The sequence below is a fragment of the Dicentrarchus labrax genome, unplaced genomic scaffold (assembly GCF_905237075.1).
Source record: "Dicentrarchus labrax unplaced genomic scaffold, dlabrax2021, whole genome shotgun sequence".
NCBI classification, from domain to species: Eukaryota; Metazoa; Chordata; class Actinopteri; family Moronidae; genus Dicentrarchus; species Dicentrarchus labrax.
The window spans coordinates 14,098,651-14,123,545 of record NW_026136702.1 but is presented as its reverse complement, the minus strand read 5'-3'; the positions used below and the strand labels follow the sequence as shown (position 1 = coordinate 14,123,545).

The 24,895-nt window shown below is 41.9% G+C and overlaps 1 protein-coding gene across 1 annotated transcript; it reads right to left on the bottom strand.

The window, feature by feature from the left end:
• Window positions 1-232: 232 nt before the first annotated feature.
• LOC127351121 (protein FAM53B) lies at window positions 233-23,622 on the bottom strand. The gene is made up of 5 exons (XM_051378364.1): window positions 23,454-23,622; window positions 12,623-12,899; window positions 10,567-10,621; window positions 7,687-8,561; window positions 233-1,468 (listed from the first exon to the last, which is right to left on the bottom strand). The coding sequence occupies exons 2-5, from the start codon at window positions 12,701-12,703 to the stop codon at window positions 1,115-1,117; spliced, it is 1,365 nt and encodes a 454-aa protein (XP_051234324.1). The 5' UTR covers window positions 12,704-12,899; window positions 23,454-23,622; the 3' UTR covers window positions 233-1,114.
• Between the last annotated feature and the right edge of the window lie 1,273 nt (window positions 23,623-24,895).

Below are 24,895 nucleotides of genomic sequence, written 5' to 3'. Positions count from 1 at the left end.
AAAGAAAATAGCAAATGAATTTGAAAGGACTTAAAAATTTTGAATGAGTGAGTTTCATTACAAATGGTTTTGAAATGTGATGCAGGAAGTGAGTGTGGGGGAGCAAGCACAACTTCTGAAGCGTATCTGGAAACTTTGCAGCTTATTCAGACCTTTGATCTGTCAAAGTGAAAGTCTTCCACAGCAATCTCGAGCATTTATTAATAAGCTGAAATTAAACCAGACATATGAGTGCAGGTTGTAAATTTATTTCATGTCCATTCTGTTAGAAGAAAGACCTTCTTTCTCTTTTCGCAAACAGCTCATAAAAAACAGTCACTTAGAAAAATATACATTGATATTAGAACTGAAAACTTGAGATTCAGTGTTGAATTCAAATATACAATTTGCATATTAAGAAACTACAAAAAGGTCAGAAAAGGTGGCTTCGATTGAGGCTAGTTTCTTGAAGAGAACAGCTGGAACAAGCATCCAAAAGAAGGCACTGTCGTTTTCCGAACTCCTCATAAAGCTTATTGAGCCTACATTCAGCACAAAAACAAAAATCTGATTTAATGTGTGCACAAAAGATGAAGAGAAAGGTCATGGGTAAGTCTGCGAGAAGATACTTCTTCCTGTTGTTTACCCCTCCCTGTTTCACCCCATCATTGACGCCCCCCACTTTCTCTGAGAAAAAGAAAACAACAACAAAAAAAAAACTCGGGCTTAATACAGGAAAGCCCAGGTACTGCTACAGAGCTACAAATCTATGGTTAGCTGACTTTGGAAAGGTCATCAGGTTGAAAAGACAGTGGGGGCTTTTAAGACTAACCCTCACTTTCCTACTCCTGAGTTAAGCTGAATACCCAATAAAACAACTAAGGTCACTGCTTTTTGATTCAAACAGTAAGAATGTTCAAGCCAAATGTGTCATTAAGAAACCAGCCGTTAACAACATACTTAATCCTTTATCATCTATAACATCTTCCTCATCTTTCCCTTTAGAAATTGACAAAAACATCCTCCACTCTTTCTCATAGCCCTTCTTAATAGTCCTCTCTTGGTACATCATCAATGTCCAAAACCTTCCTACATCAGTCCAGACACGGTCTTTTTATTATCTCCTATAAAATTTTCAGTTTCTCTCAATCTGGTCAAGATCCAGCTCTCCCCCGAGCTGGAAAATGTCCCTCTGTGTCCCGCAGTCACCCTTCCAGAGGGTGTGTTTACCACCCACGATGCCTACAGGAGACCCGGGCCGTGAATCCACGCTACAAGCCGAGTCGCTATCCAGCTCCTCGTAGGATGAATCCTCTTCCTCCTCATCTTTTGCCACTTCCTGCCGTGACTCCAGTCCCATCTCTGGCATAGCAGTGAAGTCCAAAACTGGTTGGCTGGAGGTCTCAGAGGTGGGAGGGGGCAGGCTTGATTGGCAGCCATCGGTGGAAGAGAATCCAGGGCAGCTCAAGCTCTGAAAAGTCTGAAGTTTCTGTATAGAGGAGAGAAAGAGGAAAAAGAGACATTGGTATGTGCACCTTAAGTCGTGTTCACATGGCTAATGAGGCTACAGAAGAAGACATTTGTCAGGGGGAATTTGAGCGCCGGGTTTTCCAGAATGTCAGTTTGAGGTTGAGTTTCAGTTTGGGAAGCCAAAAGCTGGTCTTCCCTTTCATTGACGGCATGTAGCATGTAAACACGATTACACACACAAGCTGTGGAAGAACATGCACAAATTCTAAACCTTCTGGGTTGTTTGAGAAAAACATTTAGATGAGTTGCAAACCACAAAAGGTATCTTGTTTCAAACTGTGCTCCAGGCCTATTTATCAATGTGGAAGCCAGTGTGAAACCCATACAGCCTGACTGGGAACACAAACATGTAAAGTGGAGGACATTTCTTGTTTAAGCCATTGTTGTTCACAGTTGTTACGATGTTTTGTAGTTGTGCACTGTAGGGTGAGCCAGGGAGAATCTGCGCGTGAACAACTGCATGTGTTTTTGCTCTCAACACTTGACCTTGAAGAGATTTCGTTCACTGAGAAGTTGTCTCCCGGTTTGCTTTCATGCTCTCTTTCCACCCTGAATTCCTCTCTGCAACAAAGAAAGGCAGCCGTGCAGCGCAGTGAAGGGGTTAATGATCTCTGGAGTGCCCCAGCAGCAGATGTTGGAGGCATGGAGGTGAATAGAGATGAGGTTTTCTCTATAGAGCCTCAACTTACATGACAGACACCTCTAATGTTCCCCAGTGTGTTAGGACATTGCTTTTCCTGTTACAATGAACTGGGAGTCTCCCATTTCTTAAGACTCACTTTAGTGGGCTCATTTTTTTTCCCTACCCTGATTTAGCACGGTCCAAAAAGGAAACTATAACGCAAGATTTTGGTTGTCCGAGTTAAAAGGTTTTCTCTCTTTTGCTGGATTAACTTTACGTGTAAGCCGCTCAAACTCAGGATACTTCATCTGCAAACGCTTGAGGTGCTCATGCGAAGAGTAGGAGGCCTTTGCTGTAGTTACCCCACCGGAGTGGAAAAGGGGATTTCTGAGCCCTTGCTCTCTCTGTTCAACCCCCGGTATTACCCCACTACTAATTATCACAGCAGAGGAGGAGACGAAAGGCAGGGAGAAAGGAGGGGGAGAGGCAGCTTCTCCACAATATGCTTTCTATAAAATCTACCAAGGCTGACTGGGATTTGGGTGGGTGTGGTGGTAGGTTGGGGGGAGCAGGGGTTGGATTTCTGTTGTGTACCCAGCTTTGCCTGTGTTTTTCTTTTGTCTCTCACTTGAGCATACCCCTGAACAGATGGAACACATCCAACCCATATTCACTTTTACCACATATACTCTCTAACTTCATCCTGTCATGTCAAACTTAACCTACTGTCATAACCAGGAGTTGAGTAGGTTATTTTCTTAATCTAATCATTTGCTGACTTAAAGTTGTAATCCTTCGAGGAGTATGATTTAAGCAATTTAGTAATACACTTTCACAAAGTTGAGGGACTCACAATAAAACATTTAACAATGGCCAAAATTGAGTGAATCTAGAGATCTCATAACTTTAAGTCATTAATATTAAATATCAAGGTAAAAAACAAACACTGGATACTACATGTCCCAAAATGTAATTTCTTTTAAACTGTCCCTACCTTCTGCCCACTTATTTCAAACCCCATATCTCCTGTTTACAATGCAGGCTTTCTGTTAAACCTAAACTCATAAAATGCTCCTCCAGAGCCTCAGTGGACATTATATTACTGTTTTCACAGGCTGAGTGGTCCTTGTCATGGCGAGTAAACTAAACCTCATGTGTAAACTCGGGGTGTTGCTCCCTTAAGTTTTCAGTTTGGCATGGGTGCGTAGTGATACAAAACTACCAACTGCTGGCCATAAAAAGAATCAAATCAGAAATGGTTATGGTATAATGAAAATATTTAGGATTATAACTGTACTAGTTATATATATGTGCATTTTTAAAATAATTCATTAAAGTCGTAAAGCGAAATGCTATTTTATACACATACATAAGTGGTGTTCTGACATTATCCATTATTGCAAACCATCAACGCAACCAGAACTTCCACTGCATTGACATGATCTACAACATCTGAATTGAAACGCAGCTGCTGTAGGAGAAGCACAAGCACAAGCTAAGAGGTTAGGCAAATATCCTGATAATTAGGGCAAACAACAAACAGCACCCTGCTAAGTAATATGGCAAATGCCATGCTCTGAACTTGACAAGAAAAAACACACACACACACACACACACACACACACACACACACACACACACACACACACACACACACACACACACACACACACACACACACACACAATGTAGGTACCTTTCTATGCACTCTATGTACTGACTCAAAATACGTGTATATTTCTTTGGACTCTGCTGAAATTAGGTCACATAAAACAACATCCAGCGACACATTGCTCTGAGGAAGACAGGCAAACAGACCTCCAACAGCAAACAACTCTAAAACAAAAGAGAGGGCAGCGGTGCAAACAAAGACGGGAGAACTTAACTCATTCCTGACAGCCAGACTACATGCTTCCACACCTCCGCATCTCATATCTGTGTTGCGGCCTGTGTGTGAATGCTTTGGTCTGTGTATTTGTCTGGTATTCACTGTACCACAGAGAGAATGCATGGCAGATATAAGCAAATGCCTACAGGTAAGATGAAAAAAGATAAATATGTCAAGTTGGAGCGCAGGTTGAATCCAAGTGATATGTGTAACTGAACACTGATGCTTTACAGAGTTCCTTTGCGACGAGTCACAACATGTCGTTACATACACGGCGACCACCGCACCTCGAGACGCCAACCTAGGTGTTCCCATAACCCTACAGGGCTTGACGCTCAGCTATGATCACCATGTCTGCCATCCCAGGAATGGAGAGAGATGGAGAGAGGAGGGGAAGAGCAGAGCAGCTCGAACTTGGGCCAGCAAGAAGATATTAATAGAGAGGAGTGAGGAGTTTGTCTGCCAGCTTCCCTGCAGAAATAATACCCCCTTTCTTCGCCCTGCCATTTCTCCCCTGAATGCACAGGCATCTGCACACACACACACACACACACACACACACACACACACACATTCAAGCATTCTCTCAACACGCCCCCTTTTACCACCTATACTGCAAACACAGCGAAGCCAAAGATAGCCTGTAATTTTTCTTCAAAATGTACAGCGACCTAACTGAAGCCGTCAACTGGGGCTACGAGGACGACAAACAAATAAAATAATCCCAACCAGCCAGACAGGCCTCACACCGGCCATTTCCTCAAAAGCAAAGTGTGAGCTGCGTCAACAATCATTCAGCGAGTGACCTAGAATCAAGAGATAACATTCCCCATCTGACAGCTCACTACGCCCACTATGCTGAGGAAAAAACAATGAAGGGCCAAGTTGGAAGGGCAGCCAGGGATAAAAATGAGACAGTGGACAGAGGAGTGAGCTGATATACGCGGCTGACAGGGAGGATATTCAAGGAATTTTGGGGGTGGTCGCATGTAAATCCCTACTGTAGTCAAGTTATAGCCGATTAGCATGACATGCATCCCCAGAATTCACACCCGCCTTCATTGACGTTGTTGAGGAATCTAGAGGCCAAATTACACCATGTTCCACTGACAACACACTCTGGGGACTTGTTACGTGTTGACCCTCACAATCCTTAACCCCCTGAACCTCCAGCACACTGTAACCAAGATGACAAGACGCTCCTTCGGGTGTCACAAACTACACAGACTACTATTCTTTTTTCTTTACCTGGACTTAAGACTCTATTACTCATCCACACACCTATATAATGGAGGAAGTGTGGTGGCAAGTGTGTGTAGGTGTGAGAAGAAGCAATAACTCTTAATGTACGTATAGTGTAGTGTATGTAAGGCAGGCAGGCAGGCAGGGCTGAGTGGGACGCCTTTTCAGCCTGAGAGTGCTGTGATGAAAACCCACCCACTTCTTGGGAAAGAGTGGGTGGGAGTATGTGTGCAGAGCCAGGGGAAAGGGGAGTAAGAGCTTCACTTAATCACACACACTGTCAGTGGTAAGTTCACACATCAAGTTTGCCAAAAAAAAAAAGGTAAAACCGTCAAATGCAAGAAATGTGATGTGATTCTGACATTTATTTAAATCTCTACCACAAGTCACGCAAATTACCTCAATCCCCCAAGAGGCGTGAAAATCTCATCTGCTTTCAACCCTGACGGTAATTCTTCTGTCTTTACTAGAACAGACGCAGGTTGAAACTAGCCCCGCGTTTCCACATTATCACTTCCTTTTCCAGACAATTTGCCAGCTACTAGCTTTCCCTTGGCACACACTGAGACAAACCACCTCGTTAACCTATGACAACCAAGTGACTCTTCAGTGGGTGCTTCTGGGAGTTTTGGGTTATTTCATTTAGCTTGACATAGTACAACCCAGCTTGTTTAGGTTGTGTGTACACTAGATGCAGCCTTTGGGCCTGCATCAAAAATACTAACATGTCAGAGAAGCATAGGAAGAGAAAGAGAAGTGAGAGAGTAAATGTGTGCTAAATGATACTGTATGTTCTGTGTACCCGCTTACTTTCCGCTCTCCAGGCACGCAAGTGAGAAAGTAAACACAGCAACAGTAGATCTACCCATCCAACCTGCATGGCCTGAATCCTTTCACCGGTGCTGAGTACACGCAATCATGCAAGTCAGTTAAAAAAACAAAAAAATAAAAATAAAAACCTGAACTGAAAACAATGCCTCAGCCTGTTAACTGCTGAGAACAGGATACTACGTCTGCAATCATCTGCTGAGGTCTGCTCGTGCATTCAAACATTTCTGCAACCAGAGGTAAGGTAAAAAACTGACTGTGTGTGTGTGTGTGTGTGTGTGTGTGTGTGTGTTTGTGTATCTGTGCGTACATGTGTGATCATTGTGCTTGATTTTCCCCTCTTAGCTGCTGGCATGACTAGAGGAAACACGCTCGCTAGGCTCCATTACCAAAGCCTTGTTTATCCAACCCTGGCTAGGTCCTGAGGGTGACTGGCTGGGAACACAAATCTTTGGGAAAAGGAAGGGAGGGTGGAGGGATAAATTAATGGTACTTTCTAATAAGAGAACAGGAAAAGGACAATATTTCCGTGACTGGAGGTGCGATTCAGGAAGATTTTGAATGTTTTAAACAAAGTTCTGAGTCATTGCATTGTGTCTGAGTACAGGTTGGTTTGTTTGGTATCAGCGTCTGCTGTTCGTGCTATTTCTTCTATGCAGAATTTCCGGAGCATTCAAATGGGTAATGAAGATGAATGTGACGTGAAGAATAAAATCAAGATCTTTCTGGGCTCTGTAAAAACATCAGAGCACTGCCAAGCATCAAAACAGTACATGTCATTTAAATACTTCCACGGCTCTATTTTGGGTTTGGGTTTGACCAGGGGTCATTTATACTCTCCAATGCTGTTCCAATGCTTCCTCTGACCTTACAAAAGAATAAACAAACTCTTGTCTTGGGGAGAGCATTTCCGGGTTCTGTGCATCCAAATATCCCCACTATTAATCCCCTTTGGTTACTCTGGTAACTGTTTGATTGTAGACACAGGGCAAAAGAAACGGATCAACCAGTAAAGGGAATTAAAGATGGTTGCAGAGAGGAAGAAGTTGCAGAGAGGAAGTAAATGAAAAGGTGAGGGGTCCAACCTTTGGATAGGCTGTTTACCCAACAGAGTAAATGAAATGATAAACCGGAGCCGGGCTTGCTAGAGCGTATCGGTAGGCAGCGTGACCGAACATGAGGAATGCTTCCTTAGTAAGCACCACTCCCTGGGCTGGAGGGAGGCCTGAGATCACTTAGCCCTGAAGCCTCGGACTGACGACCCAGAAAACTTAATTCAGCTTGATTTAATCCAGTCCCTGATCAGACTCAGAGAGAGACCCAGTTATGTTTGAGGATCACTTGAACTTCCCCTTGGTCTAAGAACAAAGAGGTATTTGTCTGCTCGGTAAGTGTGTTTGGTCCAGATCCAACTAAATGCAATAGAGACATTTTGCAGCATTAAAGCAAGATTAGAAATAAGCTGATGTTGATTTATGTTTAATCAGTGAACGACAGTGATACTAAACTCTGTGAAATGAGTCAAATTATAATTGCACACATTCAAATGTATGCGAGTGTGTGTGCTTGTCTATGCATGTCAACATTTCCAGCTAACCTGAGTCATCTTTGCCAGGTCCAGGGAGGGCCGCTGCTCCTGGGCATCTTCTGGTCTCCTACGCTTCATACCAATCTTTTTGTCGTTTAGCACGCAAGGCTGGGACCTGCTCCGTGACAGACACCCCGTGCCCCCGGGTCTCTGGCCGGCTCGTCTCCCTAATTCTGGGGTGGAGTCTGGAGAGCTGGCCTCCGACGCCTCTTCCCTCTGGAGTTCTGGCAGGCTGATCTGCTCGTGGGAGAGCGAGAGAGGCCTGAGGAAGTGGTGATGGCAAGAGTGGTGATGATGGGAGGAAGGAGATGTAGGGGAGACTGGAGAGGCTGTGAACTGAGGGAGGAGAGGCAGTCGCTGGTTAAAGAATGGCAGGTCCAGGGCTCCATCTGAAGGGATGCTGGAGCGTGAGGGCAAACTAAAGCTGGAGCTACGCTGCACGGCAGGAAAATGGCTGCCAGAGAAACCCCCTCCTCCTCGGACACTTCCTCCACTGTGGCACCTTCGTTTCTCCACTGGTGTCCACACCCGGGAACCTTGGGGCCTCCAAGATGAGCGAAACCCACTGAATTCGTCTGAGAATGACAGGGAGCGACACTGGCGTTTGCTTGGGGGTGCCGTAGGGGCTTGGCTGATAGCTGTAGTGGTGTAGTGTGCAGTGGTGGACATGGTGTGACAGTGGGGGGTGGCTATGCTGCCGTTGCCGAGGCTGAGATCTCTTATCAGACTGGTGATTGCTGTGGCGCTGCCTGGCTCCTTGGCCCAGTGCCAGTTCCCTGGGTCAGGCATCACATCCCACAAACTCTCCAGACTGGCCCCAGGCTGGCAGGGTGTTCTCTGCTGGATGGCACAGCTTTGCCCCAAGTCCAGCCACCTATCCGCCTCTGCAAAATTCAAAACATACAAATTCACTCTCACTGACCTCGATAGCAGCCTATTTTATAAGTCTATCAGTGGAACAAGTAATAATGCGCAAAACTTGCATAATGTTAATTACAGCATGAAGAATTTTAGCTTAGAGGAAGGAAGGAATATCTGAAAGGAACCAGTAATACTTAACCACTCAGACACAAAAGGCACAAATAAACAGAAATGAGGCCAGAAGGAATAGTTACTGTGAGAACAAGCTGTCCGGAAGAAAAAAGGGAGATTATGATGATATCATATTTGTATGGTAACTGCAGTAGGGAAGAACTGAACATACATTTAAAGTCATTCAGGGCAGTTACACACCACTAAGCACAAAAATCTGATAAATATAATCTTTGGTGCATCAAAAAATCATGCAAAATTGTCATCAGTCATTTGTCTTAAGATGATTGACAGGTTTAAGGATAGAGGAAATGACATTGCAGCTGCACAGCTCAAAACCAGTGCTGCACATGTGTATCTGTACTAAAAGCTGAAAAACAAAAACAAAACTGACCGCAAGCACCATCTTCTGCAAGCACAGTGGTATTCAATTCTCAATGCATTTTAAGGAATACATTTTTTGTATGTCTGAGATGTTTTTTATTACAAATTTGGTATTTGGCTCATTATGATATACTGTATGCCTTAATGGCCGACAGTATGACTCAAGAAGGTTACTATGTGTTATGTCTCATTATTGTTCCCATAAACAGCTCAAGGACATGCAGAAAAACCTCAGCTGTAAGTTGTGATGGCAAAATACAAAAAAATAAAAGTATCTGACTGTTCCTCAGTCCGTATGTCAGTCCACTAAATGCTATAGATGTCGTTTTTAGGTATCCAGCAGACAAACAAGCAACATCTACATTCCTTACTATTTAAAACCTGGACCTGCAAGAACGATGATTCCAAAAACATGAACTACATATTATGATAAGAATCAGCCAGTGAAACAGATGGGAAGTCACTCCCATTAGTCAAGTGGTTAGCAGGATATGCTGTGGAAAGCAGTACGACTTGCCAGCTGTCTCACCATCCGCACAAAAGAATCTATCACACAGTTGTGGGAGATAATACACCTACAGTAAAGTGCCATAGTGGCTCGAACTACCGAGCCAAGTGGTTAAGTTGTGAATCTATTGACGCTTTTGGCAAAAAGGGCCGTCTTGCTGATCCAAATCCCGTCCTTTGGATGCTTGTCTCTAATTTTGGCATGCTCTCTCACAGACTGGTGGACGGAAATCATTGTTTTGGGCGGACAAACAATGTACGGGGGCTACAGTGACGACCTGGCAGGAATGTTAGGAAAACAGCTATACAAAGAGAGAAAGGGATGAACTTCAAAAGGCCACCCTTTGAAAGTAAGACACAAAGTGCCGGTTGAACTAACAAGACATGCTAGACAATGTTAATATCAACATTAACAGTGGAACTCGCCAGCCACGTTCTTCCCTCTGACATCACCACGTCTCCCCACAAAAGAAAAAGAGAATAGTGACAAATGGCGGGGGCTTGTATTAACAGTAGCATGTCTTTTAACGCAGGGGGTAATTACTGCAATACTAACAGAGCTGAAGGGAAATTGTTGACATAGGCAACAGCATATTCAATTACAGTTCACTCCCATGAGAGTGGTGTGCAACGTTGTGTGGAGGCAGGTGCACCCTGATCATGAGAGGGGGATGAGTGACAGACAGAGAAAGGGAGAAGTGAGAGACGGAGTGAGACAGAGGGGATAAACAATGAGATGGTTATAGTGGGGGGGGGGGTCGCCAACTTTGATGGTTCAACTTATCAAGGGATTAATGGGGCAATTAATTATGCTATTACATTTGTGAAATTATTGTATGATAAAGGATCCCAGCTCAACCACTGATACTGTCCAGATCTTGAATGAATGCTTTTTTTGTTGCATGAAAGAGGAAGCTAAGAAGAAAAGAGAAACAGAAAGACATAAAGTAAATGGAGATAACTTACCCACAGTTCCACAGGAGAAGAGGGTGGTCCCTCTGCTCATGGTGTGGAGGTCACGCTGTGGAAGAAAGGCAGACAAAATAAACAAAAAAGTAAGACACAAAACCTCATCGTGTTTGCCCTCAAAGCCCAAACAAATGAAAAGATTGACATCAATTTCATTTCTGCACGTTCAGTACCCCGATAGGTCTGGAACGTACTTAAAAAAAAAAACGTACATTTACATAAGTGCAATTCTAAAGTACTTGCACTTTTCTATTTATAAATCCATTCCACTATATTTGATAAACATATTGGACTTTTAACTCTAAGTTACCACTGCCCTGAATTTCACATATCACATATATCAATATCACATTTTATAAAGAAAAAATTGTTGTTGCAAATTTGAGTTACATTTTTTATATTATGCTTCTACTTTTACTGAATACTTCTTCCACCACTGTCCTAAGCAAAAGGCTAAAAACAGAAACTGCTATGTTAGCTCTGTCTTCTTTATATGTGTAACACTGTAAAACACATTTCTTCACAAATTATTCTTTTACACTTGCAAGGCCAGACTCAAATTACATATCAGACGGCTCAAAGTGTAATTTTGAGACGATGCTGGATGATAATTTTAGAGAGCCATATTAACTTAAGTTTGCATACATCTGTTTTTGGTTTAGGGAGTATAAAGCAGTTCTCTCTACCCACGCCTATGTTCAAATCAAGACACCTATACTCTCTCACAGCTCACTTCTTACAACAGGGTGGTGGCTGTCTGCACAAAAGACAAAAGGAAAATGCCATGATACATTGCTCTGACTCACCTTGAGGTTATTACCACAACAGAAAATGTTTTCTAAGATACGAGGCATACATTTCGAAATAAAGGCTCTTTTGTTGCAGAAGACGATTAAATGAAACTTGGTTGACTGATTTTTGAAAATATGAAATTTTGCTAGGTAAACAAACAACTAAACTGATCATGAGATTAATCTGTGATAAAGAATGTTTTCTGATAAACCCCCCCTTGAGAGGTTGAAGAATTGGTTTGAGAGACAGAATCATTTTAACATATAAGATTTGATAGAGGCAGGGCGAGAACAACAGGAAGAAGCTTTGCTCAGATTACAAGTCATGCACAACTCTTTCTTGTGGTGTCTAAATAGAGCGATACAAATAAAATGTAAAATGCTCCTTATTTTATTTTCAGAAATTCTCAGTACTTAGAGGTGAAAAAGGAAATACGATATGATATGTCTTCCCTCATTTCTCCAGGTTTTTTCTTTAATTTGTCAACCGTCTGCAGGTCTCTCATCTGCATATTTGTCCTATTTAAGCCCAAACCTTGAATCAGAACAGACCTTTCTGTCAAAAATTTAAAAAATGCCTTTCAAGTACTCCAAAATATTCAAATTTGTCAACATTTTCAAACCTAGCATTCCCACTGGACAAGACTTCAGAGGTGCCAGGTGCAGTGAGTGACATATTTTGTGTAAGCCAACTATTCCTTCTTCAACAATATCTTTTCTGTTTCCTTTCATTTTATTAAGTACACAACATACAAGCTGTAAAACATTAGCTTGGAGAATACTTTTGGTTTTAAACTTTGGACTAAGTTAGGCTGACTTCCCCTCCCAACCCACCTACTTTAAATCTTTGGGATAAGCTGGCCCTAAACACATCCCAGACCCCTTTGTACCGAACGCACAAAGATGTAATCTATATGGATCTTCTCATCTGGCTGGGGGTAAGACAGCTACTAAAGTGAAAGTGCTTAGTCTTCCTTTTACTGTAACACTAATGAGAACTAAAAATAACATACTCACTACCACAATGAACATGCAACTATATTGTGGTCTGGTATACTTACACACATTGTGCAAGTGAGTATGCCTGACTACAGGTGGCATCTGCGGCATGTGGTCATGCACTTATGTAATATAATCACTGACCTATTCATTTTGCTGACTACTGCCTAACATGCAAACCAATGTGCAGATCCTTAACTGCAACAATAGTTAACAACCGGTTTTGCTTTGTGTGAAACTCAAAAAGGTTAAGTTTCTCTCACCAGCCGTCTCTCGGTGTTCTTGGACCTTACATCATTGACACCCTTCTTCTTTTCCAGTGTTTTCAAGAAAATGATCACCATGGTAACACGCAGCTCTGCTCCAGTCTGTTGGGATGCAGAAGAAGGCCAGAGGCAGCCATCTTAGACGGGGCAGGAGGGCAGATAGTGCATTTGGGCTGAACAGATGACCGGTTGGTGACCTCCCATCTGAAGCGCAGTCTTCAAGTGCTGATGATGGTTGTGGTTGAGGAGGAGGTAGACACACTTGAGCCGATCCCTGTGTTGATGGAAAGAGATGAGTGAGAAATAAAAATATATATAGGCCTACTCGTTAAAATACTGGCATTCAAAGTTTTCTTCTACAGTTTTATATTCAGGACACAGTGTTATCACAACAGAACATAGCAACAAAGATATTTTCCACTTTGCCGCACTGCGTCCACAGGTACAAAAGATAGAGGACAAACATCCCAGCTTCTGAGTGTGTTTGAATGGTGGACAAGATGAGCAAAGACATGGGCCTAAACACACCTTAAAGCAGATTATAGGCCCAACAAAAAGTATTTGCACCCCTGACTTAAGTTAAATTAATACTTTTGCAGGATTTTTCATAAATCTACTGAAGACCACAATCTGATATAAATCTCATGTAAATCCCTATAAACATGACTTTGTATGATCCTATACTACCACTATGTGAAGAGAAGCATGCAAACAGCAATTACTGTGCATTGTTCTGTGCCAGGCTGCCAGGAATGAAGTCTTATAAGACCAGATGAATAATGCACACAAATACTATAATCCCATTTAACTAAAGTCCTCACCCACTCAAAAATGTGTGTTAGCTTATTGTTATTTCACTTGGATGTTGTGTTAATAGATTCAGGGTTCTTCAATGAGAGAGAAGGGGGATTCTTATGACTGAATTCTTTTGTGGAAAAAAACATATGAGACTGTTATTCCCAGCTGGTTTTAAAATGTTGATTCTTAAAAAGCTGCCAGGGGGGTTTATCATGTGAGGGTGATCAGTTCAGGGGCTCCCTTGGTGCAAGGAAAATGCTCCCTCAGGCTAGTTAATCTAGCAACTAACCTGGCAAGTGGTAAAAAAAAAAAAAAAAAAAAGAGTTTAACACATTGTTTTTTTCCAGTGCTGATGGTTGAAGTATCTAAGGAGTGACCCTTCTCACTTCCTTCTCATCAGCATTTCAATTTTTCTGGAAACAGAAACAGGAGTTTAAGGACGTGGGCGAAGCTCCCAACTGTTGCACAGTTTGCCACAAGTTTGAGAGCAAGGCTAGGTTATTTGATCATTTGAATAGGGGGAAATAAAAATTAACATCTGGAGAGTAGAAATCTATTTGCGTGGCAGGTGAAAAACAAAGCTGAACCCTGCTCAGTTACGTCTCTAGTCCTACAGCAATGCTTCAACTGATGTCTACACCAAGGAGACAATTTACCAAAAGAAATGAGATGAATAGCATTTTCACTGCTGATATAGTTAAGAAAAAGTGTAGCTGACTTATGTTTTTCCATTCAACATTTACCACCCTGAAACACACCCTGTAAATTAACCACTTAGTCCTCCATATAGCTATACGCCTATTAAAGCTACTGTCGTTGCAAACAAAACATGCTGCCATATGCTAAATTGTTTCCTTATTGCCCTGTATTATGGAACATTTGGCATGTCAATATAATCCACAGAACATATGGGAATCTAACCACGCTATAACAGAAAGCAACTCTTAGCTAATCTGGGAAAAAAGACATCACATGACTACAGATGTGGTTAAGAAACATGAATAGAAAAGGAACATATATGGAACTGTGGTTGCCTCATTGACTGCCGGCACCCGCAGATGGTAAAGCACAGACAGTGCTGCAGTAAACACAAACTCTTAAAACACTTGGAGGGAGTTATATATAAGGCCATATGCTCTTTTTTTTTTGACAAGACATGCCTCATCATGTCTGCTCTGCCATTCTGATACTACTTAATGCATGGGAAAGATCTAGGTAAATGAGGGGCAGGTTCAGTTTAGTTTCTTTATCCTGAGTATAGGGGGGGAAGCAGGAATAGCATTGACCTTGGGCTTGAGCTTCTCTCCTTCATTACCAACCACCAAACACTGACAGCATCCAATTAGAGAGTACCAGCATGGTTCAGATCCCCCAATCAACTGTTGGCTAATGACAGCTTTCTGCTGTGGAGCAACACATGAGGCTAATGGATCTTCCAGGCCTGCCATGTTATCCTGCCCATGTAACATGTGGTTTCATGTTAAGTTAGGGTTGTTGCACTTATATAACATGCTTTAGAGAGAAGCATGCAAGTGGTAACTGGGTATTAAATGAGTTTTGTGGGACAGGGACAGATCATAAAAGAAAAGATGGGCAGGTTGCACACACAGGGATTTCATTTGAAGCAATTTTATACCAGTCTAGTCCTGTCTTGATGCTTCACTATGTCATCTCTATCCCTTCCCTCTTCTCCAGCCCCATGACTACATGAAGACTATAAATGTTTCATGTAGGCCTGCCCCAAACCAACTGCTAGCATATGACTCCCATTATCTCCATTTATCCCAGAGAGTCAGTGGAGCACAACTGGGCCTCCGCAGGCAAGAGGGTCTGGTGCTGGTGGTAGGAGTCAGAGGAGGAGGGAATGTACTTCTTGATCAGTTTTGCAGATTACTTTACTGATTAGGACTGACACTGAGTAATGGGCAGGGGAGCAGGGTGTGTATGTGTGTGTGAGTGTGGGAGTGGGAGCTGAGGAGCATGGCGGTCATGTGTAAAGGTTGTTACGGTGTGCTGTTTGACTGATGCTGTTAGGAAGTGTGACTTGTTCCATCAGGGCTGAAACAGCAGTTCAAGTGTGGCTGTGTCTGTAGGTCTGTTTATGCTAACCTGCACTTGTGTGTGCGCAGTGTGTAGTGACTGGCAAGTGGGGTCATGGGAGAGGGCAGACTGAGTGTGAAGTCAAACCTGGAGCCATGCTTACTTAATGAACCGACTCCTCATGATGGGGAAACCAGAGCTTAATGGAGAGAGAACTGTAGAGCACTTGTGTTGAGCCTCTACTGATCAGATCACATTTTCACTGCTCAAAGTGAATCTTGCTGTTCAAAAAAACCTTTGTTTGACCTTGCTGTCGTACTAAAGAAAATCCAAGAGACTTGTTTGCAGGACAAGTTTGACTGGACTGGACACTAACCAATAAGTCTCAAAAAGCCAGCCAAAAACTCACATGCTCATTTTTACATCCTTCTTGAGAATCATTTGATGGTATCGGTAAAGCTGAACAAAGCAGCAAACAAAGGGTAGTGGCGTAAATGATACTTTGACTCACCCATTCTTGAGAATCCCGTACTCAATAATATAAACAAGGCATTGTCGATTTCAAACAATGCATGAGCAAGCAACTGAGTGTGCTAGTTCTGTTAATTTGTTTAAATACAAAGAAAATGACATTTTCAGGACGGCTGCCATGTTTTTCCAGCTTGACAAACAGCAGCCAGCAAGTTGGAATCAGAAGTAAGATGGGCTCATATAGTCAGACTCATCTACTCATTATAGACCCTACTTGCAGTGACGGCAGTTGCAAGTAAACGTCTACGGAGCCTTGCTAGACAAGAAGGAGCAACATTTGTCTTTGCAATTTTATGTCAACTCTGGTTTCTGTAATTGTGCAGTTGTCATTTTATTAGAAGGAAAGCTCACCAAATGCAAGCTATGATATTATTTGAGCCTAGAAAATATTCTGAGTTCTTGTAACAAAATTTGACCTCCATTGTGGACTGAAATCTAATGGTAATTCCAGTAAGATTTGTGTATGCTGTGGTGCAGACAGCAGCTCTTGGCTCACAATAGCCAATGACTCAGGAGGGCACTAGAAAGGGCAGCTAAGATAATATGGCTCCTTGCCCAGGCTGTGATTTGTACAGGCAGATGAATAGAAGCCTATTTGGGGCCCCCTAAAGTTCTGTGACGGGGTGTTTGGTGTCCATCACCAATTGGCTCTGCTTACTACATACTTGTGCGGAGCGCGTCTGGTGTCAAGTCTTTGATCGGTGGCTGCAGCTGAAAGAAACCAACCTCATTTCATACTAATGAAATGATGAGGACCAACAAACAAAACACTGCATGGGTGATACAAGTGAAAAACCTTGTGCATATTAGATTCTTATTTTGAAATGGTGAAATGTTAGTGATAAAGTGATACTTAACAGTTTTCTCTCAGGCTAGTATTGCTAGAACATATTTATGGTAAGATTACGTAGTCCATACGGCCAATGCGAAACAAAATTCAAACATCAGAAGGAATAGTTTTGCGTGCTAGGGTTTTTTGTAGTCTGGGCTGAATGAAAGTGAGAGTCGTTCTTTTGTGAAAGTCTGCGGTGTGGATTGTTCATTCAGGGTGAACACACAGCCACCCCTCTCTCATATAATGAGGCTGAGGTCGTAAAAATGGTCCTAGGGAGGTCAAGACATACCACTGAATGCTCTGGCCATCACCCCAGTACCCACTGGCACAGGAACAGTGGCCCAAAACAACACGCCATCGCACCCCTAGATCTTCAGAAGTACATAAACAATGAAGAGCTCATTCAGTCAAACTTTATGCGTTGTCAGTGGTCAGGTCCTGGCTTCCTTTTGCAGATTCCCCTGAACGTTTCTCCAACGACAGTGACCATCAGCCTCTGCATAAACACAGCCAGCACTTAAAGCCCCTTCTTAATGAGCAATTTAAAAAGAGCTTTGACCTTATTTTTTTACTTTGGAATAGGAGTGGTTACCTATAACAACAAATCTGCAATGAAAACAGACGGAGGAATCATAATTCAAAAGAACTTCTTGAGAATTGCCTTTTAAAAGTCAAGGCCACTGCTCAGTTGGTATGAAGACACACAAGCATAACACACATATGCAAGCACACTTCCCTTTGCAGTATATGGGTTTTGCTTCCCTTGTGGTCACATGCCGCTGCTGAATTGGGTGTGGAACGCACTGACTTCATTACTAAATACATGAAGAGAGTTAATGCCAAGTTAAAGATAAAAGTTTTAAGATAAAACTCCTCATGGACTTTGTCTGCTTTAAAAAAAAACACATCAAAATAAACATCACATTAACATTTATAGTAAGTAAGCTGTACCATACAGTAAGTAGTGACCCACTATGTTAACTTACATTTAACAGCTTTAAGATTTAACTTAACATATTTGCTATAGTTATATTCCCTATCGGATAAGTAATGTACAAAAATGAATGCCTAATTATCTAGTCACACCACCAAGCATTAACGGGATTTCTTCAAGTAAAATCAATTCAGTAAGATCACACAGATATTACAGGAGTCAGTTTCACTCTGAGTTACTTCATAAAACAGTTACTAAGCAGTACAATGTTTCTAGGACTTTAATAGGTAGCCATAGCAACTAAACAGAAAACACAAAAACAGTGACAACTGGTGATGTGTAAAAAAGAGGACATCACCCAGCCAGTGAAGAATAATATCTGACCAGCTCGTCATTTCTTTATCAGTGTGTGTTATAGGAACTGGACTATTGAACAAGGCCAGTTTACTAAGCACAGTAACAGAGTGACATGCAACCTGAAAACACAACACAGCTTCTCTAACTGGGCAGCCTGAAATGTATTTGAGGTCAACCCGTGTGTGTGTGTGTGTGTGTGTGTGTGTGTGTGTGTGTGTGTGTGTGTGTGTGTGTGTGTGTGTCCTAGACCAGGACTTAGTTAACTGAAATCTTAAGAAGCTTGACAGGCGTAGGATCAGGTGTTTCAGTTTGAGTAAAGGAAGGTATGGGGCCTCTTGCCCCCTGGAGTGACCCTTGCATGCCATGACTCTCCATACATCAGGTACCCCACTAATTACACTTCCCCCACTATCAATCCTTGCCTTTCCGTCTGTGGTTTCTTCCATTATCCATGAGTGCCTGTTCTGTTCTGTGCACACTAACCAGAGCCTTAATCCATCAGGGATACATTACATGGGAGCCTCCAGCGCTGCTAGCAATCCCGTCCAAGTGCTCAGCTCTATAAGGAGACCACTCCTATGTTGTGTATGCAAGTGATGTTTACAGATTGTCACTACGAATCAACCAATAAAGTGACATTACTGTGGTTACATAATACCATGCTCACATTACGGAGGTGTATTCTGGGTGAGTTGAGAGTGTGTATGAGTGGGAGAATGTCAGAAAGAAAACTATGAGCAGCATTCCATCGGTCCGTTCATTCATTCATTCATGAGGGGGCTCAGCTCACCATATGTCCCTCTGACTGCTCAGCATAGTGTGTATTAGGGGTGTAAAACAGATGTATCACATTGGGTGTTTTTACTGAGATGCCAGCTACGGACTGCCGTCTGACACAGACTAAAAAGACTCCATTAGAGCAAGGCGTACATGTGTTGTAACAGTGATGACTCATCATTGTTGTTGTTTTTTACAGTTTATATTTATAGAGCTGTTGTGCTCATGGGAACGATTTAATTTAATCAAATCATATCAAATTAAATTGTAGGCAGAATGTGTGATTTGATCTAATCTTTGAAAGACTCTGAGGCAGATCAAATTGTTGTCAGTTTGAATTGTTACAACCCTTCTGTGGAGCAATAAGATCTGTATGCTGGGCAGCAAGAACGTAGCAACCACGGAACTTTTCCTGTTCGGATCTGTTCCTTTTACCAGTCTATAAGTTGGAAAAGGAGTGAAAATATATTGCTATACTTCTATTAGATACTCCATCCTCTGTCTACTTCCTGGCATTCTGCAGTGAATCAGCTGACCTGCTGCATGTAAGCTAATTGGTTGCAAATCTTCCTGTTTGCTGGTGTTTAGTCTTGTGCTGATGGTTGGAATGACCTGCAGGTGTATGTAAAACATGCTGACAGAGTCAAACGCAACTACAGAGAACCAATTAGAATATACCGTAGAGGAATACAGCCAGGAGTTATGACACATGTCACTGATAATTGGCTTTCTTTTTGTAAGCAGGATTGTCAGGACACTGGGCTCTGTTCTCAAGCCTAGGCTTGTACAAAGAGTCACTTTTAGAGGATGTAACACATCAAGTGACAGGTTTGTATGAGGAAAAGCCATTGCAGTTAACTGTAAAAGGCATGTACCTTGCTTAAGTTTTGGCACAACTGTTAAAAACAAGTTCTATAAATACATCAAATTAGGCTGTCCGTGTCAGCTTTCGTTTCTCTTTTTTTCTTGCTTTTTTTTTTTGGGGGGGGTGAAGGTCAGTCACCAAACTGGATTTACAGAAAAGCTATCTTCACACCGCAGACATGAGTTATGTGATGGCTGACATTTTGAGGGGAAGCCAATCCAAAGCACCTGAGGAAAATAAACTGAACAATGCTAACCACTGTCAGTCATAACAGGGGTGTTATGATGAAACAAGGCTACAAAACACAAGACATTAGCTCATCTGGACTATAGGTTTTCTCGAAGAACATAGGTTATGCACACACAACAACCTTTGCATAAAACACTTTACAATACCATCAGACACTGGATATGCAAACAAACTCTGACAAACAAATCTATACCAGTGAAGAAAACTAAGACCCAGAGGGTTTAAAGTCACTCATTTGAGAGTCAAAAAACAAAACACCAGCAGTCATCTTCTTATTTTTTTTTTTTTTTACTTTAAATGATTCTTCACTATCACCACACAGAAACGCCACAGTGGGATGTGTTGATGTGAGTATTCCTATTGCATCCCAGAATGCTTTTCATCTCTAAGTAGAGCCTGGTGCCTGTCTTGGGGGGTTGGGGGAGTGCTTCTCTGGTGTATGTGAGAATGCCTCTTTTCTTTTCTTTTCAGCTGCAGGTCTTTGGCTCTGTGGGCGTCAAGACGCCAGACTTACAAATCTATCATGTTAATGAGGAAGGAATATACAAAATGAGGAATGACAGCGTGAAAATAAATATAGAGATAGATTGAAATGACTATGGTTTGTTTTTAACTCGCTGAAGCCAAGTGGTATGAGTTTCAGTGCGTCTGAAGAAGCAGCAGTTATGACTGCAGGTCACAGAGAAGAAAGGGAAGCCTCTGAAATGAATAGAGGGTAGCACGGAGGCACAGACAGGCATGGCTAACAACCCTTTTCTGGTAGCTTTGCATAATGCCTCGGGCCAGAGAACAAGGGAAAGAGGGGAACCACAGTATTAGTAGAAGAGAAAGACAAATAACAGCATAAAAACAGAAAATATAAAACAAAATATACAGAAATTCTAAAACAGAGAAAGTGACAGAGGGTGGAAAGTGGCCCAATGTGGGTCAGTGTGTGGACTGAGGGAGAGTTGTACACACAGACAGAATGGACCAGTGGCTTGCTCAGCACACAGTCACACAGCTGCCCACTGACAGAATGGGGCTCTAATAGGGCCTTTTGCCTGCAACACAAAGACGTTGCAAATGTGTGCGTCTTAAGCACACACTGGAGTGCAGAGTGATCCCCTTTAAAAACCCACCGGCCTTAATTGCTCCCATAAATTATGTCTATAGTATATCCAAAACAAGTCTGCTGACTAACAATGCCAGAGCTGTTGTGGAGTACAATTGCAGTGCATCAAGTTGTGCTTCACTAAAAATGTTAAAAGCAAAAAGTGATTATCAGCAACTGTGATGAGAATGTGTCACTTCCCGTTTAGTCAGATATTGGGCAGAATATTGAAATAATTTTGAGTGAAGACCAAACTACCATTGAACGGTTGTTCAGAATATTAATGTACATATTCAGTACCCAAAATATTTCCAGATTTAAATATTATATTTTTGATAATATTGGATTGTATTTTCTTTTATTTTGTGTTATGACTATATTAAACACTAATGCACTTGCTGTTTGGCTGATTTTATTTTAAAGGTTTTGAGGGGGAAAAAATCATGTTTATATATTTGTCATATATGTATATAAAAAATATATTTTTATACAGGCACTGAAACTCAGGTATTGGCAGATTTGCAGGTTCACACAATAGTATTTGATAGATAATTTTAAAAAAGCTTGTTCACTTTCAAGCTGTAACATTCCAGCAGTGGTTTATTTTGGAAATCAGAGCAAGGTGTAATCATTATAATCTTCCCCAAAACTGGAAAGGCAGATCATAAATACGCAGAACAGGCTTCCTCTGAGCCCAACCAGTATTTGTGAGGCACCCTTATCAACAACCTCTTTGTAATTAGACACTAGAGTTGACATGTGATTAAATCTTTGCCTAGCTCTCTGCTCCACTTCCAACCTAAACTTCAGCTACACCTTGCATTGTGTGTGAGAATTTTATGAGCAGGACTCTTTGGTCAGCTGATGACAATTCATGTTAACTTAACCAAAACTCGACCGCCATCCCTGCGAGCCAAGGACAACCGCCACCATGGCGGCAGAAGAAATATTTCCTGGTATTTTCAATTAGGGTACCCCGGTACCAAACCAGTTCTTCGTGGTATTGTGTTTATGGTGTCGACAAAGATCAACTGTCATGCAATATCAGAGAGGGCAAAACATAAGCACCAACAGTTACTTCCTAACCCACAAAAGAAAGGAAACAACACTGACAAATAAGCAGTTCAGTGCTTCACTGCCACTGTGCTCCATATTCAAGAGTGTAACTGCCTTTAATTTTGGACTAAGAAGATAATAAAGTAGTTTCAAAATGATTGTGAACCCTGTCCCGTGATTAAGACATAGAGCCACCACACATTAGATATCATAAAAAGACAAATTACTTTATTCACTTGGCAATAAATATTTTCAGGCTCAGGGTGGTTGGACTATTCTGTGTGTTCTTATCAGTAACTTATCAGTTCTCAACATGGGTTTCAGTTTCATGCATATGTAATAAAATACATTTTGGATATATGACTCTCCGTCACGTAGTCATAACAATGGACTATAACAGTCTGTTTCAACTGGATTTCAAGGATGCAGCCTTATATCGTTGCTCTAAAAACTGAAACAAAATTGAGGAAGAACACATAGTTTCAGCCTCTTCAGCATAAAAATAAAAAGAAAATCACCTCCTCTGATGAACAACGTTCAGAATAGGCTTGCATTTTACAGATGACTATCTCAAGAGGAAACACAAACCTAAATGTGTGGTGGAGATTGGTAAGAGATATGCAACCAGGCCTTATGACTCAAAGCACTCAAACTGGTCTCAATCTCTTCTCAAGTTGTGGTGAGGAGACGTGTGTCCATATGAGCTGCACAGCAACACCGCCTGTACAACTACAGGTACTGAGTTTGACAACAGCCTGAGCTTTATTACCAGGGCTCATAGATAGAGGGGAGCTTGCTGGCTCAAAGAGCTTGGTCTTGGTCCACCCCCCTCTCTAAAGCAGGTTATTAAGCAGAAACCTTCAATGCCAGCAACAGGTTGGGTGAGCAAAAGCAGCAGATTTTCTCTTTCAGATCCTGAGAGACATTTGCATACTTCACAACACAGCTGATTTAGTCTAGAAATGTTGTAATAACTAAACTAGAGTCAATAATCTGACATCAACAAAGAGTGCTACATGCCAGAAGCTGCACTTTCTTGTGCCTAATCTGGTTTAAAATCAGCATAGACCGATTGACAAAATGCCATTATAATTAACGCGACAAAAAAAGACATTTCTGTTTTCTGATCTGTGCCCAAAAGTAACCCAACAATGTCATCTAACGTCTTAATCACAGAGGAAACCCAGCATGAGCAGACAAAGTAAACTTCACAGCAGTGGAAGAAGAAACATGATGATGCATGCCTGAACACAGTTACAATTGATCACGTATCGGTAACAAATGCCCTATTACCTGGCCAGCAGAGGCTCTTTCGAAGTTAGGTCATCTTCAACAAAAAGCAGAAAGGAAAAAAATGACTAAAAGTTTCTCGCAGTTGCAGCCGCCAGTTCAGCGTTACCAGCGCAGGACTGAGCAGGACTGCGAGCAGCTGAGAGCTCGCTGTTGCTTTCAGCCTGCAGCGCTGATTGTAACAATATCCGCGTACGGGAAAACCCTGTCGGGACGGGGGGGAGTCCAGAAGACGAAGGGTCGACTAACCTACTTATTTACCGACTGAAGTACCAGCTTACAGTACATATAAAACGTTAAAAGTTAATTACGTTTTAAAAACAACAAACGTATTTAGTGCTTGACGACACGCGGCTTAAAGTTGCATTTACAACAAACCTTGGCCTAACCCCCCCCCGCCCCCTCCGAGTTGGTATGTTCCGCTGCGGTCCTCCCTCAGGCATTTACGATACTCATGTGCTTCTTTGTATTACTATGCTTTTCATTGATGTTAATGAAGCTAATAGGGGTTGCCGTGTAGGTAGTACACCAAAGTTACATTCACACTCATTATCTAACTAAAAGGTGGCTACCCTGCCGTTTGGTCGTTCCCTTCTCTGTTGTACTCGGAATCAGACTAAATCAATGACCCAGACATGTATCGAAAAAGTTAAAAATAGATAATAAAAAAAAAAAAACAAGATCTTAAGATCTAACTATGGTTTGCTATGATGCAGGGAGGAGTGCTATGATGCAGGGAGGAGTGTGAACAGGTCTGAAATGCTTTGAAAGAGGAAATCTTTTCCCACTTCCATATTGGCTCTCCTGCCATGGAAAAACTCCACTGCTACATGGTGGAGTAATTCAATCAATCCACGAAAATCCTATTAGGAAACCTTCAAACGTGTTTCCAGGGAGATGGAGTGAAAAAACATAAATATTTGCAGTATCACACTTGAGAGGTTAAAATGAAAGCGTGGTATTCATGCTGGTAGGGCAGCCAGTGGGCTATGGCATCCAGTCTAAAAGCTTAAAGGTTAATATTATGAGTGGAATAAAAGTGTAGCTTCAAATATGTGCCAGCCCAAAAGCCATGAAAGTGCTGACGGAGGTTAATGTACTGTACAGCTGAGTTTAGCCCCGCAAGATCCACAGTTTTATGTTTTAGTTACTTTATGGTGGATGGTAATAAAATACTTTAAAAAGGTAGAAAGACATGGTTCCCTTGTGCTAAAAATGGGCCCTTTAAACAAGAAAGCCAGTTTGACTTCCTGCATGATTGTACAATGAGGCGAAGTATACCCAGTTTCAAAATGACAAACACACATACAACTGTGAACACACCCAAAGTCAAGAGCACATCACTCAGACATTACATCATATCACTATATTATTACAATTAAATGACTTTGTAAGCTTTTCATAAATGTTCTACGCAACTTCTCTAACAGTACAGTTTCTGAAAG

Excerpts from the sequence above, each read along its gene's own strand:
- LOC127351121 (XM_051378364.1), bottom strand. The coding sequence starts at position 12,703 with ATGGTGATCATTTTCTTGAAAACACTGGAAAAGAAGAAGGGTGTCAAT. Across the intron at positions 10,622-12,622 it reads AGAACACCGAGAGACGGCTG|CGTGACCTCCACACCATGAG; the intron begins GTGAGAGAAACT and ends TTTCTTCCACAG. Across the intron at positions 1,469-7,686 it reads ACCTGGCAAAGATGACTCAG|AAACTTCAGACTTTTCAGAG; the intron begins GTTAGCTGGAAA and ends TCCTCTATACAG.